The sequence below is a fragment of the Cibotium barometz genome, chromosome 32 (genome assembly GCF_041138505.1).
Source record: "Cibotium barometz isolate CiBa-2024 chromosome 32, ASM4113850v1, whole genome shotgun sequence".
Classification (NCBI taxonomy): domain Eukaryota; kingdom Viridiplantae; phylum Streptophyta; class Polypodiopsida; order Cyatheales; family Cibotiaceae; genus Cibotium; species Cibotium barometz.
The window spans coordinates 30,623,893-30,643,653 of NC_141077.1; the positions used below are offsets into that span (position 1 = coordinate 30,623,893).

A 19,761-nucleotide genomic window follows, 5' to 3' on the forward strand; every position below is an offset into this window, starting at 1 on the left:
CAAGCCCACATCAAATTTCACAGCCTCTGAATGGACTTGAAATCACCACATGCCTAATCAAATTCCACGGCCTTTGAATGGACTTGAAATCACCACATTGTTCCACATGCCCAATCGAAACCTCCATAAAGGCCACAAAGTAGCCATGCAAGCCCACATCAAATTGCACAGCCTTTGAATGGACTTGAAATCACCACATTGTTCCATATGCCCAATTAGAACCTCCATAACCACCACAAACTTGGTCTTGCACCCACCAACTTTCTCCAACTAAGCTTGTTGAGGGGCAAATTGAGAGCATACATTGAAAAAGCATACATGGTCATCACATATGGTTTTATCCTCTCTTCTCACCAATAAATAAGCAAACACTACATTGAAGGCCCCATGCACAAAGAAAAATTTCCCCAAGGAGACGTTGATGATGATAAACCGAAAATGGGCCAAAGTGCTCTCTATGGAAAAGGGGCTCTAGGGTGCCCAATGGATCATCCTTGGCCACCATTGAGAGCCCATTAAAAAAATATTTTCATCCATCATCATTATATGCAAAGATAGAAGACCTCATACTTGGCATACGAGAGAGTGCATGGGTTATCATCATCATTATTGATAAATAGGCATGTATGCTAACATCATCATCATTAGCCAACATCATGAAAGCATAAAAAAGGTGAGATAGAAGACCTCACGTGTTTACATCATCATTATGGGTTAACATCATAAAAAATAAACATATATGCCTGTTAACATCATCATTAAGAATAAACATATATGCATGTTAGCATCATCATCAACAATAAACATATATGCTTGTTAACATCATCATCAATATAATAAACATATATGCTTGTTAACATTATCATAATCGACATCATGCAAGCATAATGTTAAACCTAACCAGAGTGTTTGAGGTACCTTGAGAGGCCCTTGGGAACCCTAGAGGAGAGGCTAAAAAGCTACCTCTCCAAGTGATTTACCATAGGTGCCTTGCTCTAGTCACCTTCTTCCAAGGTTTGTTGCACTATCCTTCTTCCACGTGAGTAAATCCACTTGCCTTCTTCATAGGAATTCCCTCCAATACATTTTCTCACAATTGTTAACAAAGAGACCAAACTAAGAATCTTGCTTCTAACTCGGCACTCAAGGCCGAAAGAAGAAGAAGAGTGAGGTAGGTAGGAAGAGGTGAATCATCAGTGACTATACACGACGGGGTTTGATGAGGAAATTATGGAAACCATATCCACACAATCCAACTAGGAGGAAGCACAAGCTCAATAAAAAAAGGGTGAAGTTGGCATGGAGAATAGAGCTAAAATGATCCTAATACAGAGCTAGAAATTAAAAAATTACAGGCTACAGCAAGAGCCTTAGACCCGGAGGGTCAAGAGAAATTTAATGAGAGACAAAGAGCCAGTCGGGCTATAGAGATATAGTTTATCTGAGTGCAAAAATTACAAGGGAACCTAAAAAAACTTTGGGCCCCTTTTACTGGAACAAATTATGGAAGGGTTTGACTCTGAGTTCGAGATGAAGGAGAAATTGTTTAATCATATGTTTGTTGTTGAAGGGGGATAAATTTATCCTGTGGAATCAACCATTCCTGAATAAGGATCCATGAAATTTGGTAATTACTCAAACCATTCACTATGAGATTTAGTAGGACTTACACCTTTCGTTCTTCAAAAATCAAGATGCCAATAGGACCATTGCTAAGAGAAAACTGACGCTTATGGATGGATTTGAAAGAATGGGTAGAAGGAAAACTCTTATCTAGACCATGATCTAATGATAATCTACCAACACCCATTGAGGAGGATTTGAATGTGATTGGAGAAGAAAATTTGATGTTGCAACTTGCACAAATTCCGATGAACCATCTAGGACATTATTACAAGATTGATGACATGAATGTAACACTCCCAATATTTTTACATAAGGGTATCAAGCTATAGCTATCCTTGATGGAGGAGTGGGAGTAAGTATCATTACCAAACAATGTTAGGAAAAGTGGCGCAAATCAACCTTATAGAAAATGAAACTGATTGTAAAAATGGTAGACGAAACAATAGAAAATCCATGGGAGTTTTGTAGAACCTAAAGATTAAGATCTCCTTATTTCAATTTTGCCATACTTTTGTGGTTATAAACTTTTCTACCCAACCTAACTTAAACGATATCATCCTTGGTAGAACTTTTTATGAGGGAGGCTCGGTTGGGGCATTGTTGGGCTACAAACCACATCTATTTACGAAAGGATTTGCAAATCCTTAAGGTTGATTTTCTCTCATGGAAAATGCATCATATGCATGGTGTTTTGTTTGGAAATAATTATGCTACCAAAAAAAGTGCTCGATAGTGTAACTCTACAAGGCACTGCAAAGAAGAGTAAGGATGAAGATATATTAAATGCTTGTATTCCTTTAGATGATTTCAGTGAAAACTAGATACATCTATTAGCAATAATAGATGTGATGGGGAAAAATTGGATCCTTCTTTTTTCATCAAACACCCTTTGATCCTTTAACTCCAACCTTGGAGTGAAGCCTACATCACATGCCACTCCTTGTGAACTTTTGCTACATACACTTATGAGTTGACTTTCCTCTGACCTCGGCATGCCTCTCCTTTTGACCTTTTGCTACAATATTTATGAGTTGGCTTCCCTTTGACCTCAACAAGAAGTAAAAAAAGCTCGACATCATACCTTCTGAACATACAATTGCCTTAAGGGAGGAATCCATGCCTTGTGACACTACCCTTGGAGTTTCTCATGTTCCCATGCAAGGCTTCTCAAGCAACATAAATTTATTGTGAGAGGATTGATATCCCATGCGTGCGAAAGAAATATAAAACTATAGAACTTGCAAGCTGAAAAAGTTAGAAGTCGAGAGTTTTGAGGTTATGGGTTCGATTCCTGGTGTGTGGGTGTTGTTGATGTTTAAAGTTAATATTTGGAAAAAAAACCAAGTATACACACGATGCCCCCACAGGGGACGGGGATGACTTATGTCGCTGCCCAAAATCTACGCGGGACGACGATGCCCGGACAGCGCTCCCTGTCCGCTGGCGCGGCTTGTTCATTACGAAATCGCTGTAAGTTTTCCTGCGTATAAAACCAGGAGCGCTCTGCGTTTCTCTTGCTTTGCCGATACACATCAACCTATCATCTGTAAGTGTTTTGGGCTTTGCCTTTTGCTTTTCATGAGTGTTCCAAGGTCAAATCAGTAGGGCTGTAAAAACTTCAAAAAAAACTTTAAGATCAAACAGTTAGCCTTAAAAGGCGTGCTAAGGGTGGACTTCCTCAAGCTTAATGTAGTTTATTGTCAATTAAACATTCTCAGAGGTTATTTAGGATAGCTATTAATCTAGGTTAATGTCAATTAAGCATTCTTAGAGGCATTTAGGATATTTACTCGCTGTTAGGCCCCATGATTTTGAGATCTGGTTATGTGTGTAAAGACCTGCGTAGCTCCATGAGGGCAGTGTACATACAACTGCAAATAAACAGAATATTCTATGCTTACACAAAGGGACCAGGTTGTTCACCACTTTGTGCCTAATGTGCAGAACAGATAGTATGTATTACATATGGGTTCATAAAGAGAGGTTCTATGTTTGGGCAAAAGATAACAAGCCTCTCTAACATTTGTACATAGGTGAAATGATGTCGAAAATTGGAGTGAAAGATGTAGATGCATAAGCATGTGGTAGTGGGATGTATTAAACGATTGGTTGTCAAGCTATGTATCATGTGGCATTGCGTGCATGATAAATGGGCAATGGTTTTTGCAGTGCCACATGAGAGGGTAAGGGAGGTTGAGCGGTTGAGAATTGGGATCCAAAAGACCATGTCTGATGGGAAGAAGGCAGGAGCCTCAGCAGGGTAGACAAGTGAAAGGCTTCCTGAAGGGTTAGGTGCCTTGGCTGAGTTGCCATGTGGGTGGCCTAGTGTTGGGGCATTAGATTACTCATAGTTGGTTGATGGATCATGTTGGGGTACCACACTGGATTATGCCAGGATTACCAATGACCAGGTCCTTTGGTGGATTATGTGGGGGCATTTATTACCTATCGTAAGTCGGCAGATTGATAATATTGGTCAGACGTGCATCCTGCCCCAGCTTCCCCCACATTTACTTCCCATTATTCATTCATGAAAAATCCTCCTCGATCCATGGCGCTTCAGCTTAGTCTATGGCAAACCGACTCTTGCCTTCAGATTAGGCAGTTGGGGAACTTGTAGCCATTATTGTACATCACCCTCATTTCTAAAGGTCTATCCACAAGAAGCCCCCGTTTTTCTTTCAATGCTTCTCCACTAAGTTAAAGTTTTTAGCCATCGGTTGTACTCCACGGAGGCGTACAACAAGTGTTGAGTTCAGAAAATAATACATATCTTATTTTTATGCATAATGCTAAAAGAGGACTTCCTACCATATTTTAGGATTGGACATGGGTGACCTCTCGGGAAGTGGCCCCCAGTTTCAGGCTCTAATACCAACCGTGGTTTTTACAGATAGAAAAGAGTGTAGCAGAATCACACATTACAGCACACACTATTATTTGTATTATTTACAAGGAAGAAGTAATAGAACTAAAACTCAAGTACAAAGGATATCACTCACTGAAAATGTCAATTGCAGCCCTATGACCTCTATTGTACACTCTTGGCTAGCACTGCGCCTGCACAAAAACACTTTGTGAAGTCCAACACTAAGACAAGTAGATGATTATGACGATTTTTCAATATATGTATATATATATATGCATCACTGTTGTTGGCCGGCCAGCAAATATGTTGTCGACGCCACGTGGGCGACCGTTAAGAAGGCTAGTTTTTTAAACCCAAGTATAGGTACTCATAGGTTCAGTCTGAATGAAGTAAGTCTCCATGTGATATGCAGCGGAAGTCTTTGTATTGGAAGATCCTGTCACACAAATGCTCACACCGTCTTCTGTATCCTGAGTTTCGTGAGTTTAGCAATCCACTTTAATACTTCAAACTTTAAAGAGTTGAGAGAGAGAGAGATGAGAAAAGTACACCAGATTGGGTCCCGAATTACCCACTGAAGGGCCCCCTATCCCGATAACGAGAGAGTATTTGCTTTATTTCTTTAGAGAGAATGACTTTGGACTGTAGATAAGCCAAACGCAAGATCTCGGAGGATCGGAGAGTGGCTGATCTGCACACTGCTGTAGAAACACCTCGATGACTTGATCTCGAGTCTATGCACTCTTCCCAAGGGCATGAGGAAGGGCTGCATACCTGAGGCTGAGAGAAGAAGAAGGTGGACTGTTCTACACTATGTTAGAATGCTGAAAACACTTATGAATGCTGTGTTACCTTCACCAGATGACTGCTGCATGTATGGATGATGCACAGAAGGTTGGACACTGATGCAAACTGCAGATTCAGGGCTGGAAACTGCTGTAGACTGTTGATTCAGGGCTGGAGACTGCTGTGGACAGAAACGGCGCCTAGGGTTGATCTGAAGCAAGGGTTCTTGAGGGTTGGAGAAGCAAGCTTATGAGCTCCAAGGGCTGGATTAGTCTAGGGCTGAAGGCAATGATGCTCCTAGGACTGAGGAGAAGAGCTCTTAGCACAACGAAGACTGAATGAGAGAATAGGCTCTAGGCAAGCCTATTTATACTAACTGGAGATTGGTCATTTAATAAAGTTTTATATTTATAAATGCCCAATACTGCAAATAATGCTAAATAAATACTAATAAATATGGAAAAAATACCAGATAAATCCCAGTAAATTCCCTAAGGCTTCGGGGATGTTCTAAATGATGCACAGGCATATGAATGCATATTATGCAGGATACAGAGTGCTTTCTGATGCAAACCCTAAGGCTTCTACTGACTCTACATGCATGAATGATTCTCTCCAAGTGGGTTGATGGACTTGACTGACTGACTGACCCACTAAGGCTGAGGAACGACTTACGTAGCTCGTGCCTGACTTATCCTGGACTGAGGATGTACAATGGGGTCACGGCGTACGACAAATATCATCCTATTGGGTTCTAAAACTGTACAACTGTTGCACTTTTGATGATGAGCCATCTTGTCACCATGCACTGAGTGCAGAGTGCATGTGACACTCCACAAGTACTCTATCGAAAAATTGTTTGTACCCATACAAACCCCACACTATGGAGAATGACAAATAACTTAATTACACAACTATTTTACAACAAATTGACCTACATTTTTTTTTGTTTTCTAGAACTTGTGTGTGCTTGGATAGGGTAGAGCCCCTAGGTTCCATGTGTGCACAAGGCCGGGTTTGGAAAAAGTTGTAAGAAAACACAATAGCGAAAGCATGATCAGCACAATACAAAGCATTGAATTGCAAAAAGAAGTGGAGAGTAAACAATATTACTGCTTGCAAACTTTCATTACAAACTGATGGATGTTTGTCTGGGTAAGGAGCTTTGATGGCAATCTAGATAGACTTGGATGGAGGATGTCTTGCTAACAAGAGTGCTTGAACACAATGAACTAGATGGTGAACTAAGGTGAGTTCTCTCCATCAGAAACAAACTGGATGACATTATTGGGACCCACGTACTCAATGGCTTCACTCCAAATATTTGTCAATCTCTTTGCAGTTTTGCCCGCCTCTGAATTGTCAATAGCTTTAATAAAAAAGCTACATCCTCTGGAGTACGCAAGGATACCCTGAATGGAGCGGCTCCTGGTGTCACTCCAACCATCACCCATGCTAGTGACGCCACATCTACGCCATACATCCTGAATGGGTCCCAAGGCATCCTCTATGGCCGTCCTCTCTGTGGCTAGAAGTGTAGTGCGCAATGCCTTGGATGAAGGTGGAGCATAGCCAGGTCCGAAAGAAGTAATCTCGTTCACCATATCTGCAAAGTATGGGTTGCGGGCCTTTACCAAAGGAACATCTGCAGCATAAAAAAACCGTGCCACTGATGCATCTACTTGTGCCCTCCTCCCAGGGTGCCATGATGCCACAAGACTAGCCTGCACTGGACCTCGTGAAGCCTGGGTCTGGGAAGCATTTGTTCCATGTGCGGATGGCTGTGGAGCAGCCCCAAATAATGGGGTAGATGCACTCGCTGAAGATGCCACGCCTGCAGGTGTAGCTGATGATGATGTACCTCGAGGATCAAGAACAGAGGGCCGACTCCCTGCTGCATCAAGTCTATCTGCAAGTGGCTGCAATCGTGTCTATATATAGTACCTAGTGTTGCCATGGACGTAAGTTAGCCATGTTGGCTACTTGGTCCAAAGTCACCAACCGACCATATCATCCGACCGGGATTGTATTAGACTACAACACAGTTCTGTAAGAATCTGGCGAAGCTCAGAGATGTACCCCGAGGACAGCTTGGAGATCCTGAATCTGTTCTTTACAGGTCTACCAACAGCAAATCTGCAGGTGAGGGTAGAAGGCTACTTAGGACAGTAGGAGCAGGAGGTGCACTTCTGGTAATGGGCAGTCAAGGGTGGCCTTGGCTGTGGAAGATGGAGCAGTTGCTAGGGAGTTCTCCAAAAAAGGGGATACTAGGGGCACTCGGCAATGCTTAATCAAGAGCACCAACTAGCTATTTGGAAAGCCTAGGGAGATAGTGGAGGAAGGTGGCACAGAGAATGCAGGCAGGCTGTGGATGGCTTCAGCAGCACGCAAAAAAGGGAGACAGAGGGTGAGCAACAGGGAATAAGCAGGGGGTTTAAAGGTGAATGCGCACGGAGTAAGAATGATAAGAAAAGGGGAAGGGTAGACAGAAAGAAAAGAGCTACGATCAGAGATGAGGGCTGCACTGTAAGAAGACAGTAGCCAGAGAGAGGAGGCGGAGAGGAAACTTGCAGAAGGGAGGAAGTGGGGGTGTGTGCACAGCTGGGCACTGGAAAAATGCAGGCTGGATCAGAGAGGACAGTGCGAGGGGAGGAGAGGAAGCAGGTCAGGTGCAGAGCTGCAGGTAAGGAGGAAGATGAAAGGAGGAAGGGCAAGACCAGTCATTGGTGATGCCTTGGTCCGTGTTTCAAGATGTTTTAAATGGAAATCCCATTGCACCAGTGTCTGTAGTGCGCAGGTGCATGAATCCTGCCACAAGCGACACGTGCTTTGTGCATCGGCTGGCATGGTAGCATCGGTGGACTGACTAGAGCCGGCTCTTGTTCTCCCCTCGCCCCCCCCAACGGTCCGAGTGTGCAACGGGAAGCGTAAGACAAGGGCACAGAGAGAAAGAAATGAATCTGCATAAAGATGAAGAAGCAATGATACAAACAGCCCTGTGCAAGGCGTAGGTGAGGGCATGATGAATAACTACTCCCGTAAGGGAGGACCCGAGCCTGGAAGCCCCTGTCACAAGGTGAGTACAAATGAGGAGGAGGCAAGTGTTATATAGCCCCAAAATAAGCAGGCTGACTTGCTCCAGAAAAGACTCACGACTAGCTAAAATAAACATGTGAAAAATGGGTGGCCAACCCTACAACCAAGGGCCTGAACATGAGGGAAAAATATGGTGCTGCCCGGGATAACTCTGGGCACCCATGATACATAACTTGGGCACACTACCAGGAGATGAATAATGCTAACACCCCCTCTTAGATCTTGGGAGTGAAACCGGTCCAAGGAGCTGGAAAAGGAAACCTCCAAAGCAAGTCGAGAAGTCGATTTGCTCCCATCTTTGCCACTTACTCCAAGAAACTGCTCCCGATCTAGAAGTCCAGCAAAATCCAAAAAATGAACCACCAGATGTCCATATCTCCAACCGAAATTGTGTCACACCTGTCCACACAATGTGCTCCCTCTTCAGCCTAAGAAAGGATGTCGTTTGACTCTCTACCTCCAAGAAAAAAAATTATGCTTCCTTAGAGAACACCGCCAAACTGTCTCCTAGACCTGTTGGCACCCCCTCTAGATGCTATAGAGGCCCACAATGTCTACATTAGCCGTGGTACTCAAGCCTCCAACTTTGAGCTTGTTGAGCACCAATCTCTAGATACTAGGTTTCTGGATCTCCATGTATCCCTCGGTCCAAGAATGCCTCTCTGTCTTGCTAACACTCCAAGTGGAAGAAACATAACTCTAGCACTCTAGCTGACAATCTTGTCGGCACCCGACCTTTAACACCTGTATCCACAACTTGCCGTCATGTGATGGGACTACTACTCACACACCCCTATGAGTCACCCAGTCACATGGCAACACCCCCCTGAGCTCTTTGGTGTTAACTATGGCACTGAGCTCAAGGAAGCTCTCTTGCCAAAACCTGACAACCCCAGCTGGCAAGCTCCCAACCAACCAGTCATGTGTCCATGTGGAACCAACCATCCACAACTCATCATCCCAAAGCACAATCTGATGTCAATCATCTGCTTCAAACTGCTGCTCCACTGGTACCTATCTGTATCCAATGAACTTGTACACATGCCATGCATCCTGTTCCCATCCTGCAAACTGAGCAAGTACCTGTGAACCTCGACAACAGCTCTCGTCACCAAATGACCTAGCTTGCCTCTGCCTCGGCATGAATGCTGATATCAACCTGTACACCAAGCTCCCAAATCAATGCTTATCCTAGGGATGAAATTCATGTCCCTGTACCCTGTAATCTAGAAGGCCAACTGCCTAGGGAATAGGAGTGGCACACGTTGCCAAGTAACCACATCCCCCTGTACACCAAAAAAACAAGGCTGAACTGGCACAAACTCATAGACCCCTCTTCCACCGGGAAAGGACTAACTGTCTTCCACACACACCTCGAGGATCTGAATCCAAGTGTGCACCCATGAGTCTGAAAACACTGACAAACCAAAGATTAGCTGAGCAAGGGCTCAAGGCCATGTGGGAAGGCACCATTCCTGGAAAAGAACACCTGCCTCCACTGCCTCCAAAAAACGCAGATGAGATGATGCAACAGAAAACGCTGCTGTAACCAGCAAGCAGCTCGTGTACCAAGAAGAAGAGAGGGTCACCGTAGAGGAAAACGCAGCCATCATGTCAGTACCTTCTCAGGCCGCCCCAGACCTGCAGAAAACGCAGCCATCACAGTTCCTCCTCTGGCTGCCCCAGATCTGCAAAACGCTGCCATTGGTGGCTGCCCGTCACCTGCTCACAAGGGCAGAAAACGCAGCCATAAGGGTACCTCCTCTGGCCGCCCCAGACCTGCAGAAAACGCAGCCAGTAGGGGCTGCCCTATACCTCCTCCAGCCGCCCCAGGCAAGGCCAAAACGCTCCCTCCTCTGCAACCAGCAGTATCAAAAAACGCAGAAATCATTCTCTCAAAAAAAACGCCAGAACACCTTCTGTAGAACAGCCTCAACCTGGTGCTCTGATACCATGTCAGAGTGTGCAGCGGAAAGCGTGAGATATAGGCACAAAGAGAAAGAAATGAATCTGCATAAAGATGAAGAAGCAATGATACAAACAGCCCTGTGCAAGGGGTGGTCCCCGTAGGTGAGGGCATGATGAACAACTACTCCCGTAAGGGAGGACCCGGGCCTAGAAGCCCCTGTCAAGGTGAGTACAAATGAGGAGGAGGCAAGGCTTATATAGCCCCAAAATAAGCTGGCCGACTTGCTCCAAAAAAGACTCACGACTAGCTAAAATAAACATGTGAAAAATGGGTGGCCAACCCTACAACCAAGGGTCTGAACATGAGGATAAAATATGGTGCTGCCCGGGATAAATCTGGGCACCCACATAACTTGGGCACACTACCAGGAGATGAATAATGGTAACACAACAACCTCCGCCCCCCCCCCCTCCCCCTCTTGCTGGTTGGTAATGCAGGACAAGGTGATGGAAAGCAGCTACAAGCACAGCAATGTGGACAATGGGCAGTGAGCAGCTTGAGCATGCAGTAAATAGGGCAAAAATGCAGCAGATTGATTGAAATGGTTGGGGTAAAAGGCAGCACTTATGTGGGCAGGTGAGGTGTAGTTCACAGGGTGATTTGCATTGGGGTTGGGATACAGTTATGTGTATGTCTTGACTCTTGCTAGCAATTCTATCTCGGTTCAACTTAGGCTTAACACTTATTCAATGTATATTTTCAGATGGATAATGTCCTTACTCCTGTTTATGCAGAAGTCATGCATTCACTATGTCAATGGAAGCACCAGATGATATCTCAAAATTAAAAACCATCAATGATAAGGAAGGGAAGCACAGATGCAAGAGAGTTCGGCTGAAAGTGGTCGTGGACAATTGTGTGAAGCGCTGGTTTAAAGAATACTTAATTGCTGCTGAAGAGGGTGATCCTGAAATGCAGCTACTTGTGGGACAAATGTTCAATTCAGGCTATGGTGTAGAGAGGGATCCAGTGAAGGTAAGTTTAACTAGATGTTTTTAGTTCCTTGAGTATCTTTGGAGATTTGCAACCATTTGAGTATTATCTCTATGGACAGGGAAAGTATTGGTTGGCAAAAGCTCATAGCAGACACGAGGACCATTAACGGCTAGTAGCAAGTAGCCATTTATGGACTTCACATGGATGGAGTACATAGCTTACCACCATGATGGTGTGCTGTAGGTTCTCAATTTTAAGGTCATATTTGTTATGGCCAAAGTGAGGTTTTGCTTGAAATGGTAGTTATTATTATAATAAGAACATTTAACTAAATTGGTACATGAGAACTGGAAGTCTCAAACATTGGGTTCTATACATATTTTTTACTAGTTTGTTTGAGACAATTATTAGCTAGAACTCATCAGCTCCTCGTGTTTCTAACTCACAATGGCATGCTTATCTGTACTCCATGATATTATACATACACATCAATATATGAGACTCAGTACCACGGTCCAACCCCCCCCCCCCCCCCCCCCCCCCCCACACACACACATGCAATTAGAATTTCCTACATAACTTTCGAATTCCCCCCATTTTGAAGGTTTTGTTGACTGTAATTGTTTATGTTTTAGTTACATTATTGTTGTATTGCCATGGTTTCATAGATACTCGTGGTCCTTGTAAGATGTTAATAAATTTTTATTTCTTTCTCGTGGTCCTTGTAAGATGTTAATAAATTTTTATTTCTTTCTCCCCCTCTCTACAAACACACACAAGTGCCTGTACAAGCATGCAAGTGAGTGCATAACCTACTCTATGGAACGCTAGGTCATTCATTCATATCAACATATGAAACTGTAGACACACCCCCTTTGCAGTTTTGTAGCTACCATTGTGCATGTTCCGATCATAGTACTGACAAATTGCCCTGGTTTAATAGATCCTTTCGGTCTCTTGATTTATTTCTCGCCCTCTCCACAGACATACGAATGCTTATACACATACACAAGTGGGTACATGTGCTTACTGTGTGTGTGTGTGTGAGAGAGAGAGAGAGAGAGAGAAGCACTTAATGTACAGCAATGGCATCATGTATTGTGGCCCGGTGGAATACCTCCTGGTGGACATATCGTTCGTCGTTTGGGTTACCCTTTGGGTTGGCAGATGTCATCTTCACAAATGATTCAATGGGTTATGCTAAAATTGAATCGCAAAATTGATTATTGGCAGCTTTCCACTTGGCCTCTTCATGTACGTCTCAGGATAGTGCAGGCTATTGTAATGGCTTACATACAGTTCTTTCTTCCATTGATTATGTGGAGGAAAGCTGATATAGATCGGTTTATGTCTCTGGCAATGGCAATTGTGTGAAAAACTCAACATCGTAAAAAGGGTCTTCGTCTTTTGTCAATGCCAAAGATGTGTTCTCCAAAGATACATGGTGGCTTGAACATATTGAATATTCATTTTCATGTGCTTGCTCGTAAATCCACTTTGCTGTTGGAATTTGTACAACAGCGCCAGCCCGTGGGCTATTATGTTGGGTCATGTGTATGTCAATGTCTTTATCTGCTTTTGGAAAGTGGACTGTTACGTATTGGGATGCTATTTTCAACCATTTCGATGGAAAAATTGTCGGCTGTCCTCTTTCATCTAAGTTGATTTCTGCCTGGAAACAGGTTACGCAATATCTTTTTTGGAATCCTAGGCTTAATGGGCAATCTTCTTCGTTTCGCCTTGAGAGTATTCATTGGTCAAAGGCTTTTGATGTACCCTTGGCTCTACGTGAGCCTAGGAAGGCATATTTCCTTTCAAAGAAAGGAGTTTATCTTATTGATGATGTTTTGGATGCTGGTGGCCATGTGCTTTCTTTTGTGGTTGCCGCCAGAAAATGTGGTCTGGGAATGCATTATAGAACAATCTGGCAGCTTATTCGACAGCTTCTTGCTCCTTTTGAACCAATTGCAGATTTGGATCGTTCTGATCGTTTGGTTGATTGGAGCCTTAGAAGAGAACAACCTGCACGAGGCCCTTTATCAATGGCTAAACTTTCGGTTCGTTCGATATATCATCTCTTGTTGCCTGCCTCTTGGGTTCAAGAACATGCGAATCAGATTTGGCATCTTCATAAAAGTCAGACTTGGTGGAAACAGCGGCTTCATTCTCTTTGGAAATGCAGTCTGCCTTTGAAAAGTAGACTTTTTTTATGGAGATGCTTGATTGGAGTCTTGCCAGTCGGGCTTTTCTTGGCTAGGCGACTTTTGGCACCTTCAACCTGTCATAGTTGTGGTGCTTCTCAAGAGATAGTCTTTCATCTTTTGTGGAGTTGTCCTCTCACCAAGACTTTTTTGGATCAGATTGCTGCATGTTTGAGAGCCCGCTTCCGACAGGCACCCTTTGGGAAATACTTTTGGATCTTCGGTCTTCTCCCATCACCCCTTAGATCCTATAAAGTCTTCTTTGATTGGGTTCGTTATTGGGCTTTATGGACTACCAGGATAGTTTTTGCTGGGCCTCATTTGGATGCTTACTCATTCTTCCGTTCCTCTCTTCAGCAATCTTTATATGACTGTCTCTCTCTTCATGAGATTGACTCATCTCTGTATGCTCTTTTTACAGATTGTTTTTTAGATGTTTAACTATGTTCACAATGAACATAGTGAACACTCAACTAATCTCCCTTGTAAATGGTCTTTTTAGTGGGTTTTCCTCGTTTTGAGACCTGTAATTAATGACATGAAGCTTTACAAAAAAAAAAAGTGAGAGAGAGAGAGAGAGAGAGAGAGAGAGAGAGAGAGAGAGAGAGAGAGAGAGATTGATTTTTGAAGTGTGAAGCTCCTTCATTGAGCTATAAATTGATGTAAGGCATTGCTCATTTGAAGAGCTTGATTAAATAGTCATTATGAGTTTGTTGCCTTGATTAGTGTGCTGTTATTTAAGGTTATTTTAATATTACTTTGATTAAATTAAATTTTCAATCATAAACTTCATAATTTGCTTTGATCCAACCTAGCTTAATAGACCCTTATGGTCTCCTGTAAGGCATTAATAAAATTTCTTTCCTCCTCTCTCCATGGATGCATACTAGTGCTTATACAAGTATGCAAGTGGGTATATGTGCTATTATATGTGTGCGTGTGTGTGAGAGAGAGAGAGAGATGGGGGTTGTTGCTTTTGAGATTGGATCTAATTGTATCCCTTAAGACCAAGAAGGTAAGATGTATCTACAATCCGTAGTAGGAGAAGCTTAGAGAAATAAAGAAAAGAAGGTGATGGGTAGGTCCATTTAATGGAGTATATGCATGATCCATTTGAGGAAGCACTAGTGGGCTTTGATCATGTGGGCTTTTTGCTAAGGCTACAAGCTCACTCTTAAAGATGGCAATGAGGTTACATAGGCAAATGAATACTTGATCTTTTAAACTTTTAAACATGCATGTTCGCCTTGTTAATAATAAGGAAGGAAAGGCAAGTCTTCTTCTAAGATGTGAATGGTTAATTTGCCTTAAGGTGAGAAGTGAATGTAAAGAGGGTAAAGAAGCTAAGAGTCTATTTGATGTAAGCGATGATGCATTTGAGAAGTCACATGGGCTGATTGAGAGAATGATAGATAATTAAAGGATTCTAGCTTCGATTGAGATATTTTAGAACAGTGTATCGTGGGGAGATATTTTGGGGTCTAGAAGCTTCTTCATTGAGCTATAAGTTGATGCAATGAATTGTTCATTTTAAGGACTTGATTTAATAGAATCATTGTGAGTTTGTTGCCTTGAATAGTGCTATTATTTAAGCTTATCTTATTATATGTTTGTTTTAATGAAATTTTCAATCATAAAGTTTATAATTTGCTTTGATCCACCCTAGCTTAATAGAATCTTATGGTCTTCTACAACACATTAATTAAATTGTGTTCTTTCCCTCTCCACAGATGTGTGCTTGAGAGAGAGAGAGAGAGAGAGAGAGAGAGAGTTTTCTTAGGCTATAAGATCAAGAAGGTAAAATGTTTATACAATCCGCAATAGGAGATGCATAAAATAACAAAGAAATACAAGGTGAATTAGGTGAGTCAATTCAATAGAGTATATACTAATTAGTCCAAGGAAGGACTAGTGGGTTTTGATCATGTGTGCTTTTTGCTAAGGTTGCAAGCTCACTCTTTTTTGGGGCGATGGGCTTAGAAAGAAAAATGAATACTTCATCTTTTAAAATATGAGATGGTGAGTTTGTGTTGCACGTGCACGCACATGTGTGCACGTGAGAGAGAGAGAGAGAGAGAGAGATGTAATTGCTGGGTTTGCATGTACTTTGAGTTTATTGATGTTGTGTATTTAGCATTTGTGATATAAGGGGACGTGTGTGTTCTCCTTGTTGATGAGTGAGGGAAGGTAAGTATTCTTCTAAGTTATTGTTTTTTATATGAATGGTTAATTTGCTCTAAGATTATTTGGTGAGAAGTGAATGTAAAGAGGGCGTAGAAGCTAAGAGATTTTATTTGATGTAAGCAATGATGCATTTGAGGAACCACCTGCACTAATTGAGAGAATTATACATAATCGAAGGATTCTAGCTTTGATTGAGAAAGTGATTAAGAATTGTATTGTGTGATTAGGACTATTTAATTATTATTTAGCTAAACTCTTCATCAATAAGCCGACACAAGTCCTCCTACATTCCTTCACCAACTCTCCCTTATACACTTGGGTTAAAGGCCATACTTGTGTACGAGCAAGAAGAAGCTCAAACTCTATGTGCTAGGTTAGGTACAGTTACACAACTAAAAAAATTGTAGTGGTTTTGAGGTGACCCCCCAGAGAGAGAGAGAGAGAGAGAGAGAGAGAGAGAGAGAGAGAGAGAGAGAGAGAGAGAGAGAGAGAGAGAGAGAGAGAGAGGGAAGTTGAGCTTTAGTAGGGAAAATGTGACAAGTAGAGGCTAAAAGTGGTGGTAACGGGTAACACAAAACATGATAGTTTCATTCCTTGTAAGAATGGCCCATTCTTATTGTAGCTTGGTATCGTGGAATGAATCATAGGAGGCCTATACACACTTATTTGGTGGTGTGAGAGCCCTACTTTATGTATACCACGGTTTTGATTAATGAAGGCTTAGTGTTACTTTGTGAATGTGCTCTTTCCCCTGCTCTACTCATAGTTATGTGTATCCTCATGTGATTACGATTCTTCATTAGTAGTGTGCTTTACCTGCTAGGATTAGTCTACACATCTATGCGTGTGTAGCGGTACGTGAATCGCCATTTTTTAACATTAATCCTTGCTTAGTGAGCTTCATTTTAAGTTGGTATTATTGCTCCCTTCCTTGGGAGTGCTTCTATGTGTGAGATGGATCATCTTAGTGAATGTGGGTAGTTTGAGCTGGTGAAGTCCAATGTGTGAGTTATAGCATCTTTGTGAATGTGAGTAGTTAGAGCTGAGCTTTCTTGGTGAAGTGCATTGTGGAGTTTCATTTTTCCTCTACATTTACTTCATTTGAGTGGCATAATGGATTGAAAAGAGAGAGCCAAAATAACATGTAAATCCTTTGTGAGGAGTGTTTCTTTGTGTTAGCGCTTTCCTTCTTCCATGTGAGTGGCAATCCCATTGGGAGAGAGAGAATTTTTTTGCTTTGTGAGCCTCATTTTTAAACCCTCACCTTGAGTGGCACGAGAGAGAGAGAGAGAGAGAGAGAGAGAGAGAGAGAGAGAGAGAGAGAGAGAGAGAGAGAGAGAGAGAGAGAGAGAGAGAGAGATGTTCTTTAATGAGGGTTGTTAAAGCTAGAGTTGTCAATCTTCATTCCTAAGTGGCACATTGAGTGTAGAGAGGAAGAGAGAGAGCTTCTATTTTTGTGTGCAAGAGAGTGAAATTACTTTCTCATTATAAGTGGGGATGACCTCTGCTTGATAGGAAAAGAAGCATTATCATTCCTTTCCTTGACTGAGAATGGGGTTGATCCTCAACTTAGTTGATTGAGAGAGTGAACAAACAATTGCTTGCATTTTTGTGTGAGGGAGAGGTACATTTAGCGTAGATTATAGGCTCGAAACAATGTTACTTCCCACTCATCTTCATATTCACTGCCTCTATCTTTTGCTACTACATTGTGAGGAGGAAACTTTACGGTGGTAGCTTAAGTAGCGATAGTATAAGGCATATGAAGCATTCTCATGTTATAAAAAAACATAGATCAAGTTTGTAGCACATGAAGCTTGCATTTGTTATGTTGCTTTGTATGAATAAAATCCAATGTAGAACAATTTGTTTCATGACTAATTTGCCCAATCCTTCTGATCTGCACGAACATAATTGCGAATATAGTCTTCTATGCCTTGATTGATTCGCTCCGTTTGACCATCTGTTTGCGGGTGATAGGCTGAAGACATGCGTAATTGTGTATCCATTAACTTAAACAGTTATCTCCACATGTTGCTCATGAATCTACTGTCCCTGTCTGACACTATAGCCGTTGGCAGCCCATGGTATTTGAACACCTGACTAAAATATAGCTTTGCAGTCTGATAGGCCGTGAGAGGTGGTTTTGATGGAATGAAGTGTGCTTGCTTAGAAAAATAATCCACTACCACAAATATGGTGTTGTACCCATGGGACTCCGGGAGATCCACAATAAAATCCATACTTACAATGTCCCACGGCCTTGACGGGACAGGCATGGTTTTCAGTAAACCAGCTGGTTTGATTCGTTGTGCCTTCACGAGTTGACAGGCTGGACATGTGCGAACATATTCGATGACATCTTCCATCATGCGTGGCCAGAAAAAATGACGTCGAAGCTGCTCGAGCGAGCGCTTCTGCCCACCATGCCCGGCCAGCTTACAGTCGTGGGTTTCCCAAAGTAGCATGGCTTTGAGGTCCGGGTCATTGGGTACATATACCTTTTGGTGGGCGTAGAGTATTCCATCGTTAAGTTCAAATAAACCCACGGGGCTGAGGTACCATTGTGCAAGTCCGTGGCCATGCGAATGATTGCTGCATCTAATTTCTGAGCATCCCTGATTTTGTCTAATAGTGCCCCATTTGCCACACTCACTACATTCAATTGCGGCATACGACTCAGAGCATTTGGCATCAAGTTTTGCTTTCCCGGCTTGTGAATAATGTCAATGTCAAAATTTGCGATGAAATCCTGCCATCTGCCTTGTTTTGGTGACAACTTGGGTTGCGTCTGAAAGTACTTGAGAGATATGTTATCTGTAAGAACCTTTGTGTGTTTGTCTTGCACATAATGACGCCATTTCCTAAGGCAATGGACCACTGCTTGCATTTCCTTTTCATGCGTGGTCCATCGGCGTTCTACATCGCTGAACTTGCGAGACTCATACGCCACAGGGTGCCCATCTTGTAATAATACTCCTCCAAGGGCCCCATCCGTCTGTGTGGATTTCAAACTCTTTGTTGAATTCTGGAAGCTTAAGCACCGGGGTACTGCACATGGCGATTTTCATTTGTTCAAAAGCATCCTTTTCTGTATCCGTCCACTTAAAAGGCCTGATGCCTTTAGTTATATCAGTGAGTGGGGTGGCGATTTTGCTAAAATCTTTGATAAATTTTCTACAGAATTGTGTGAAGCCTACGAACTCGCGAACTTCACGCACAGTTCGGGGTGCATTCCATTTCACCACGGCCTCTATCTTCTTGGGGTCTACCTGCACCCCTTTTTGGTTGACGACGAAGCCCATAAATTCCACTTCGGTGACTGCGAATTCACATTTTTCGGGCTTGGCATATAGTTTGTGATGCTGTAATGTTTGAAGAACCTTGCTTAGGTGTTCTTTATGCTTACTCAAAGTCTTGCTGTATATGAGTAGATCATCTATATAAATGATCAAAAATTCATCTAGATACTCTTTGAAAATATCATTCATCATCGTGCAAAAGGTGGCCAGGGCGTTGGTTAGCCCAAATGGCAATACCAGCCACTTGTAGCTTCCATACCTTGTGCAAAATGCCGTTTTTTCAATGTCATCTTTGGCAATTCGTATCTGATGATATCCGGATCGTAGATCGATCCGACTGAAGAACTTTGCTCTCGCCAGTTGATCTAAGAGTTCCTCCATTACTGGTACGGGGTAACGATTCTTGATGGTAATTTTATTCAGAGCTCTGTAATCGGTGCATAACCTGGCTGTCCCGTCCTTCTTTGTGACAAACAGCACAGGTGCACCATACGGTGACTTGCTGGAGCGCACCATACCATTTTCGGCCAGTTCATTTAACTGTACCTTGAGCTCCTTGAGCTTAGTAGCATCCATCCTATATGGAGCTTTAGCCGGAGGACTGTCCTGGCAAGAGTTCTATTTTGTGATCCACTGATCGTTTTGGCGGTAACCCGGTTGGCAATTTTTCGGGCAAGACATCTTGGAACTCCCTCAACACTTCGTGTATTTCTGCTTCGCCAATTTTGCATCTTGTCTCGGGATGTGCATCCTGTGCCTTCATTATGCATAAGTGTATTTGGCACCCTTGCT

The 19,761-nt window shown here is 42.7% G+C and overlaps 1 protein-coding gene across 3 annotated transcripts; it reads left to right on the top strand.

Annotated features, from left to right (window-relative positions):
• Positions 1-2,942: 2,942 nt before the first annotated feature.
• On the top strand, positions 2,943-11,996 carry LOC147620075 (uncharacterized). 3 transcript variants are annotated; one of them, XM_086772241.1, is made up of 3 exons: positions 2,943-3,096; positions 11,081-11,321; positions 11,401-11,996. In XM_086772241.1, exons 2-3 carry the CDS (start codon positions 11,097-11,099, stop codon positions 11,446-11,448), a joined length of 273 nt encoding a protein of 90 aa, XP_086628367.1. In that variant the 5' UTR covers positions 2,943-3,096; positions 11,081-11,096; the 3' UTR covers positions 11,449-11,996. The 3 variants fall into 3 exon arrangements, with proteins under 3 accessions (XP_086628367.1, XP_086628366.1, XP_086628365.1); XM_086772240.1 differs by having other exon boundaries at positions 2,984-3,172; XM_086772239.1 differs by lacking the exon at positions 2,943-3,096 and adding an exon at positions 7,215-10,922.
• Positions 11,997-19,761: the final 7,765 nt, after the last annotated feature.